The sequence below is a fragment of the Marmota marmota genome, unplaced genomic scaffold (assembly GCF_001458135.2).
Source record: "Marmota marmota marmota unplaced genomic scaffold, marMar, whole genome shotgun sequence".
Taxonomy (NCBI): Eukaryota; Metazoa; Chordata; class Mammalia; order Rodentia; family Sciuridae; genus Marmota; species Marmota marmota.
Window position 1 is genome coordinate 684,474 of NW_026003318.1, and position 9,714 is coordinate 694,187.

Here is a 9,714-nt window from a genome sequence, read left to right on the forward strand (position 1 = left end):
ACTCAGGGGCACAGTACACACCAAACACAGGAGAGCCCTCCACATTATTCCTGTACTCATGGGGCTAGAGACACCTGCTGGGATTGGCACAGGATCTGCAGGGTTGAGGATCTCAGTCCATTACTATGAAAAGCGAGCAGAATAGACTATTCAGGACATCCAACAGCGCCAACTCAGTGCTGACTACAAAATGGGACTCCTTGGCATCTGTTGTCCTGCAAAGCCAGTCGGGGAAGAATGCTGTTTCTATGTGAGCTGATCAGGAGAGGCTGGAGAGATAAGGTTAAAGGCGCCAGGACCCCTGGGACAGTGGAAAGAACTTGCTGATTCCTGGAGGTCCCCAAGTGGCTCCTGTAGTGACAGGCATCACTATGGGTTCAGGTGTGCGTGTGTTGACGATGGAAATGCTTATGTTTGGATTCTAGATCCTAATACCAAAACATCATAAAAGAGGGGATGATAGGAGAAATGAAGTGGCTGCTACTGGATTCCATCAGAATGCCTGGTCATTTTTATAATGCTTCTTTGGATGTGTTAAAATTATAATCTCAGGTCATGGCCATGGCTAATGTGAAAAAAAACTTAAGGATACTGGGGATTGAACTCTGGGCACTTGACCATGGAGCCACATCATCCCCAGCCTTATCTGTATTCTTATTTAGAGACAGGGTCTCACTGAGTTGCTTAGTGCTTTGCTTTTTCTGAGGCTGCCTTTGAACTCCCAATCCTCTTGCCTCAGCCTCCCAAGCCAATGGGATTACAGGCATGGGCCACTGTGCCTGGCAATTTATGTATTTTTTTATTTGTTCTATTTGTTTATACATGAGAGTAGGATGCATTTTGACACATTGTACACGAAGGGAGTAAAGCTTCTTCCAGTGGCTGAACATGGTGGCAGAGTCACACCGGTAGTACAATCATGTAACAATCATCTCTTGATTGCTATGAAGTCTGTCCATCTCATTCCACCGTCCTTCCCATCCCCATACCCCCTCCCCTCACTCCCCTCTGCACAACCCAAAATTCCCTCACACCTTCCTCAAGTGCTCACGATCATCTTGTGGCTCCTGCTGCATTCACATGGACTCAGTATTTTAGCGCTCATGTTTTTCTTTTCATTGAGTAATGTGTGGTGCATTTTAAAACATTTGAGTAGTGTGTGTGAACATTTCCATAAGAGGGAAGCAGAGAACGAGGACCTGGAAATCCACTTCTAAAATCTTGTCCCACTCTTCCTGTATTTTCCCAGGCAGAGGCACGGTGACTTAGGTTGAGCTTCCCTTTGAAAACTACAGGGTCCTGTGTCCTCAGTCACTGTCCTGTCTTTTCCTGGGTCTGCCACAAGGTTCCCAGGGCTGCCCTGTGTCCTGCATGGTACAAGGAATTTCAGGCCTGGCATCAGCTCCTCCTAGAGGACAGCCTGAGGGGTGGGAGCAGCTGGAGGCCCTGGGGCTGAGGAGTCTCCTGGGATGGGCCTCATCTGGACAGCCACCCTTTGGGACATGGCTTCCTCCCAGCCCATCCTTTAGAGGCACGTTGTTCAGTGGGATGCTGGTGTCTAGGAGAAGAGAGAGTATTTCTGCCCCCTGGGTTTTTTCAGATTAGTGGAGGAATGAAACTTCTCCCAAGGGAAGCACCCACCCCTGCAGTGCTGTGAACACCTGAGCCATGGTCCAGGGTCTCCTAGGAGGGTGATTGTGGAGCATGTTGGGGAGCAGAACCAGGTGGAAGGATGTCGCAGCTGGTGGGATGGGATGGCCTTACTTGACACTTGAGTCTGATATGTTCACAGCTGAGTGAAAAGGTGAAATGTTTTTAAAGAGACTGTAAAAAGTGGATTCCAAAAAAGCACAAGCATATACATGTATGAGTATAAATATATATGTATATATAGTTTTATTTCCATTCTTTGAAAATTCTTATTTAGCTTTTTTCTTCCCACGAGTGTAGGCAGCAGCACTGAGATTTGCTCCTTTCTTTTGGGTGACTTCAAATGTAATTCGAGACCCTAGACTCAAAAATGCTATTAGAGGAAAGAATTAGAGAAAATGTTTCTCCCATTATTGCTGCAGAAAATTTTGTCCATGGAACGGGAGGAGTTCAGTGCATTCTCCCTATTACATACAGTTGACCTTGACCGATGTTTTAAATATGTCGCAATTTGTTTCGATTCCTGTAATGACATTAATCAAGTCTGAATATAAATGTCAGCCCACTGGGCATTTTTTTTTCTCTTGGTCCACGTCTTGGACCCCTCTGCTCATGCTATACTATTTTGAGTATTAAAATTTGGAAATCCTTTATGTAGGATTACATGTCACTTAACACAGGGATACAATGTAGAAGTGAACTTTAATGCTGCCACCATTGCACACAGCACAGTGTATTCACACGGTCCTGGATGGGGTGGCCCTCCTCCACCTGGGCTCTGTGGATATTCACTTGGTTTCTAGGCTACAAACCTCCGCAGCCTGTTGCTTTACCCGCTGGAGGTGGTAATGCCTTGGCTTTGTCTACACCAGCATCACAACAAAGGCACAGGAATCCCTTTACCACAGACACCCTTTGTATAAAAGGGCCTGTCCCTGAGCAAAATGTTCTGTGGCCATGACTGTATTGGACAAGCCAACAGTCTACTGTTCAGGGGACTTTGACAATTATGAGACACTTGCCTTTCCTGCGGTCTTTGGCAAGGCAGTTTCTCTTGATTGCTATGAAGTCTGTTTTGGAGAATTATGAAATTTTATATGACTAGCATTTCAAGGAGGTGAACTCTTAGTAACATTAAGTTGTTTCTAAGCCATGTGGCATCTTTTCACTTATCCCACTTTGCTATGACCTTAACCAATAAAATTATTTTTTTCCATTCATTGATTATTACTTGTTTACTAGTTGGTTAAATTTGGTTTGGAGTAAACCACTTGCACACTTCCAGTTGTACTTTTGATGTCACCACAGAGGACAAGCCCAATTCCCAGGTAACAAATAGAGCCAATCAGGATGAGATGTTGTCTATCAGGGAAGCTCATTAAAGACTGTATATTCAGAGGGTTTCTTTGGGAGCGGAGTGGTGCCTGGTAGGTGGGTCTGATCCTGTAGGTGTGACTGAGAATGGAAGAAAATAATACACTTTTAGAAGGAAAGTAGATGTTCAGCAAGTACCAGAGCTGGGCACTACTGGTGCACACCTCTAAACTCAGTGACTAGGGAGACTGAGGCAGGAGGATCTCACATTCAAGGCCAGCCTCAGCCACTCAGTAAGACCTGTCAGTGATCACACCTATTCTTGATGAATAGTGCAAAAAACTGAAATAGACAATTTGTTTAACTACCTTCTTATCCTTTGTTACCTACAGAAGCAGATGCTCTGGATACCATTGCAGAACACTGATTCTGGGCAACTGGAATACTATGGACTGAGATCTCTAAAACCATGAGCCAACATAAATCTTTGCTCCTCTAATTTGTTTTTGTCATGTATTTTGGTCACATGATAAAAAGTTGCCTAACACAAGGTCATTAATGTCACATTCTGGCAAATAAATTTTTCTATATTATGTACATGTCCTGAAATTTTTGTAGGTGAATTTAAAGGTGATGGAGTCATTAACCTGATGGAGAAAATGTTTTTGTTTTTGTTTTATTTTGTACAGGGATTGAACCCCAAGGCACTTAACCACTGAGCCATATCTCCCCTTTCTGTATTTTATTTAGAGTCAGGGTCTCAGTTGCTTAGGGCCTTGCTGAGTTGCTGAGGCTGGCTTTGAACTCACAATCCTGAGCCATTGGAATTACAGGTGTGCACCACCATGTCTGGCCAGAGAAAGAGGCAGCACAGCATTCAGGCAGTGGCATGGATATTGCTTAAACTTAGTCTAGTTTATTGTGAGAACTGGAAGCAAAAAAAGAAAAAAATTTGAAAAACATGCAATTTGGCTGTGAAATAAATACATGCAAAACTGGGACCAAGGGAAGTTTGGTTGCTGAAGAGATTACAGCTATTTAATGGAAGATTCATACTGAGCACAGTGACAATAGGAAAGGTGCCTTGAGGCATCTCAGGAATCCTCTCAGGCTCAAGGGTGTAATCCTCTACACTAGTTTGAAAGAAATTGCCTTAGCAACAGACTGGGGATCCCTGCTTACATCAAGGTACTTAGAGAATTGTTTCCCCAGTATTCCCTTAACCATCCTTGCCATTTAGACACCCATGCCACTGCAGCCGTGATCTGAGAGTGACCAGCTCCTCCTGGAGCTGACAGCATACTTGGGCATCATCCATGTCATGTTGGCTTGGCAGGAATGTGGGATGGTGGAGCTACAGGGTCACAGAGGCTTCTCCAGAGATTTCCAAGGAAGGCCTGGGAGGCCAAGCACTTTGTGTCAGGGAGGGGCTTCTTGCATAAAGTGCCTGCAAGGGTGATGCATGAAGCTGAGAAGGTGACACTTCAGCTGCAGAGGAGACCCCAGGAATTAAGGGTGTCTGAAATCTGGACTATCTGCTGAATAAAACTGGTCAGGGAGCAGAGCCAGCCTAAGAGAGAGGTCTTGCAGCCTAAGGCAACAAGGTCATGGGGAAATGCTGCCCAGACCCTCTGGAGCTAAGCTCTTGCCGCAGCATGCTTCAGATGGTAGACACAAGCTACAGGAGGAGACCAGTGCTGGCATACCCACCCCTCTCAGTGGGGAGGACTCTCTTTCCACTCCAGAGCAGGGTTAGTCTACCCAGGCTTTTGCTGTGGGGGAGGCTTACTCACAGTAGGGAGGCCAGTGTGTTTTGCTCACTCTACTCATTTAATTGACAACCTCAACCAAAACACCCTCATGGAAACACCTAGAATGACAGTTGACCAAGTATCTGCACAGCTGGTGGCACTCAAGTTGACAACGTCAGTCATCACAGTGGGTGTTAGGGATTTTACAAGGCCGAGGAGATGGAGCCTGGTGAGGTCAGTGGTCCAGTCAAGGAACAGAGAAATTCAGGGAGCACAGCGCTGGGCTTGGAACCTCCTTTATGACAACACAGCGTGCTTCAGCCCAGCTTCTGCGTCTGCTCCCCCACTGTATTCAATATTAACAGGTCCATATGATTTTAACCAGAACCTTAATGGATAGGGTACTGATATTAGTTCATTTTTTTTGTAATTTTTATTAAATCTGTGATTGTAACCTTTTTAAGTGAACATTTAATGTCATTTCTTACTATAGCATTTAAACCATTACCACCACTGTTTCCAATATTAATAATAATAATAATAGTAATTATTATTATTATTATTATCTTGCAACACAGGGGTCTGAGCTGAAGGGCATTCTATCACTGAGCTACATTCCCAGACTTTTTGTCTTTTGAGCAAGGTCTTGGTAAGTAAACCAGACTGGCCTGAAACGTGCGACCTCCTGCCTAAACTTCTGGAGTCACTAGGATTAGTCATGCACCACCATCCTCAGATTATTTCCAAACTTTTTAACATTCCAAATTGTTTCTACCTATTGACTTTTGTAACTAATGCTTCAGCAGACATTGGTGTCCAAACAATAATCTGTTTGGGAACCAGTTTTCAATTTTTTTTGTGTGTATACACCCAGGAATAGAAATGCTGGGTGATAGGCTGATTCTAGGATGAGCATTTTGAGTGAACTGCACACTATTCTGTGCAGTGGCCACATCATTTTTCATTCCCTCCAGGGATGATGGATGGGGGATTATTTCCATTGATCCACATCTTCACCAGTGTTCATTTTCCATACATATATATCCTAGAACACATGGACCAGTACCTCACTGTGGTTCTGGTCTGCATTTCCTTAATGACTATTGACGTCAAGTATTTCCCTTTGCTTACTCTCATTGTTTATCTTGTGTGTTGAAACACCATTTAAGCCATTTACCCATTTGTCCACTTGAGAATTGGATTATCTTTTTCTTCTTGTGTTGAAGGAATTATTGTTGGACACAATACCTTTATTTTATTTATTTATTTTTATGTGGTGCTGAAGATTGAACCCAGGGCCTCACACGTTCTAGGTGAGTGCTCTACCACTGAGCCACAACCCCAGCCCCCTAAACTCTTAATTTATAATGTCCAAATGTATTGGACATTAAAACATTATTTTTTTAAAATATTAAAATCACCTTATTCCCAAGTGACTTGGGAAACATTTGCACCTTCCTGCACCCCATACCCACTCCCACCAGTCTGAAGAGTGCATCTTGTTCTCTTTAACCTTGACTCATTCTTTAAAACACTTCTGAGGTCCTTTCTTTCTTATCTGTGGGCATTTTGCTTGAACTCCAGGCTTTGGTGGTGGAGAAATGTCAAACCGTATCCTAACATTTGTAGAGTCTGTGAAGTTCTGGTATAAGCACAAATTTTAAATCAGCCCCAATGATCTTTTAGTTGTCATAAGTATAAACTATTTGAAAGTCCCCTCCAATCCTGTTCCTGTTTTCAATCTTTTCATTGTTTTTCCATGATTTTTCCCTCGTGAGAATCATAATGAGAAGATAATGTAGAACTGACTATATAAGGCAATTAACTTTTTCTTGGTAATTGCACAAGTATCTGAAAATTCTTGATTTTGATAAATTGATAAAATTCAATCTCTTTGGGGGGAGACAGAGATAGAGGTACAAATGGAGAGAAAGAAAAAAACTGAATCAAGAATTAAGAGTTTAGGGGGCTGGGGTTGTGGCTCAGTGGTAGAGCACTTGCCTAGAACGTGTGAAGCCCTGGGTTCAATCTTCAGCACCACATAAAAATAAATAAATAAAATAAAGGTATTGTGTCCAACTAAAAAATAAATATTAAAAAAAAATTAAGTGGCTGTATAACCAATATGATTCTGCAACCTGTACACTTGGAAAAATGAGAAATTATACCCTATTTGATTCAAATGAATGATATGTCAAGATCATTTATTGTTATGAGCAACTAATAAAAAAAAGAATTAAGAGTTTAGTAAAATATAAGATTATATTTATCATTCAGTTGCTTCTGAATATGACTTTCACTTTTGGGAACCAAATATGAAACTATGAACATTGACATGAGCCTGTGTATAGTCTTCACATTTCAAATTTTAAAAAAATAAAATACATAATCAATTTTTTCTTCTTCAGAAGTTCAGGCTGGAAGCAATTACTTCATGGTAGACTTCATAAATTGTGAATACACTATAACTCTTGGGGTTTTGTATATGACACTTTGGTTCAGCCTCTTCAACAAAAAGTAGATTTATCCAAATAATACATGACTGCACCATCTCAATAAGCAAGCTTGCTTCTTTGCTCCTTTAATAAAATGTCATTTTTTGTATCCCATAGTTTCATGGAATCAAGGTATCAACTCTGAATTACAGTCGGTTTTCTTGTGTTACAAATAAGTCAGTACATCAGGACACAGTATTCTCAGGTTTAAACTGTTGGGTTGTCAGAAAATGGCCACATGTTATTTCACAGTATATTGTACATATTCCATGACCTCTTTGTGTGTGTGCATGTACAAACAATGCCTGTGAAAATGAACAATTTCCACGTGCTAGGGAAATATGTGTTTTGAAACAAATTTTTCTCAGGCAATATGAAGTATGGTGTGTCAGAAAACCTGGAAAGTGTGGGTAACATATTCTTTAGAATAAATAGAAGTTTTCAGGTGGAACAGAATGCTAGGTAGAAATAGTGGATACTGATCCAATTGTAATTTGCACATGAGAATGTTTCCCAATGAATTCTACTCTTAGGCAGTTACCATGTACTGACAAAAACTTAGAAAAGAAAGAACGAGAACATGACAGTTGATGATGTGGTTGGAAAGAGTGCAGGGTTTTCTAAAGGTAGAGCCCAGAATCCTGGGGTGCATAAGAATGGAAAATGTAACTGTGCCTTCAGCACTTGAGCCTCTTCTCAGGTCCCTGTGGCTCTGGACAGGAGGAGCAAACTGAAAACAGATCACCTGTGAGCTTATCCTTGCTATCTGAGGTTACAACTAAGGCCATGACCATCCGGACCCCAACGCCTTCCCATTACCATGGTCCTCAACGCTCCTTTGACATCTTTGTTTCTCAGAGTGTAGATAATGGGGTTTAAAAGCGGAGTGACTATGGTGTAGAAAAGAGAGACGAATTTCCCCTGGTTCTTGGAGCCACTTCTGGCTGGTTGAAGGTACATGAATATGATGGTGCCATAGAAGATGACGACGACAACCAGGTGTGACGAGCAGGTGCCAAAGGCTTTTCTGCGCCCAGCGGCTGATTTGATTCTGAGCACTGCTTGAGTTATGAAGCCATAGGAGACTAGGATGAGGGACACAGGGACAATTAGAAAGATTACACTGGCCACAAAGAGTTCTGCCTCATTGAATGTCGTGTCCACACAGGCCAGTGTGATCAGCACAGGCACTTCACAGAAAATGTGGTCCAGCTTGCGATGACCACAAAGGGGCAGTTGCAGAGTGAGGGAGCACTGAATCAGGGAGGTCACAAGGCCACTGAGCCATGCTGTGCTGGCCAGGGATGTGCAGAGCTTCGGATGCATGATGGCTGTGTAGTGCAGTGGCCGGCAGACAGCAGCATAGCGATGGTAAGCCATGACCGCCAGGAGGATACACTCGGATGAACCCAACCCCATGGCCACATAGAGCTGGGCCACGCACGAGCATAGCTCACGGTCTTGTCTCTCCTGCTCATGGTAACCAGCAGCTGTGGGGCCACGCTGGTGGTGAAGCAGATGTCCACACAGGAGAGGTTGCTGAGGAAAAAGTACATTGGGGTGTGCAGTCTGGGGTCCAGGCAGGACACTAGTATGATGGCAGCATTCCCCAGAAGGTTCAAGATGTAAAAGTGCAAAATGATAATGAAGAGGAGCCTCTCCAGCCGGGGCTGATCTGAAAATCCCAGGAGAAGAAATCCCTTTTCTGAGCTGCTGTTGGTGTCCTCCATTTCCCTGCAGCTTTCCTTCACAAAATGACTAATGTCCTGGAGAAAGAAGGCAACGCGGTCAGCCTTGGTGACCCAGGTTTTTTGTAGCGTGACTATGTCCCTGATGTCGCCCCTGGACCTGTCATATAGACCTGTAGCCCTCTCCTCCAAATTCGCCCATCTGCAGGAAATGATTTGCTCCTTTTTTCCTTCAATAAGATCTGACCCAAGCAACAAATTTAATCTTTGTTTTATCTATGTTCCATTTGCATATATTCATTTCCTTTGCTTATTTTTGTGTTCTGCCTATTTTACACAATACATTTGTGCCTTAAAGTTATAAATCAATGAAGAAAGTGACCCAGTGTTCTTTTTATACAAATGTTTTATTCTATGGGCATATGAAACTTGAGCAACATTCAAAAGCTAATAATAAAAATGATATTGTCAAATAGCAAATCAAATTAAAATGCAGAATGTGTAAAATGAAAACTGTGTGTATATTGTTGCAGATCTGTAACATCTATGTAAAACTATGTGAAAAACAAAATCAAAATTAACAAGAAACACGGATAAAATAGAAGACTAAGAAAAATTATATACACAACCACTTTTAGCCAACTGGCATCAGAAGCACAGTTTTCATCTCATGTGTTTGTCCACATAGAAAATGCGGGTTCCAGTGAGAAAATGCTCTGTGTGTGGCTGGTGATGACCCTTGCCCTACCCCCTGAGCTTCTCAAAGATGCATAGCAGATACGTTGGTTGTGTGTGTCTGTATCAGGGATGAAGATG

The 9,714-nt window shown here is 42.6% G+C and overlaps 1 protein-coding gene across 1 annotated transcript; it reads right to left on the bottom strand.

Moving 5' to 3' along the window:
• Window positions 1-7,818: 7,818 nt before the first annotated feature.
• LOC107160334 (olfactory receptor 2G6-like) lies at window positions 7,819-9,275 on the bottom strand. Its single transcript, XM_015507015.2, is given in 2 exon segments — window positions 7,819-8,658; window positions 8,661-9,275. Coding segments are annotated over 2 exon segments (966 nt in total). The 5' UTR covers window positions 8,941-9,275; the 3' UTR covers window positions 7,819-7,972.
• Window positions 9,276-9,714: the final 439 nt, after the last annotated feature.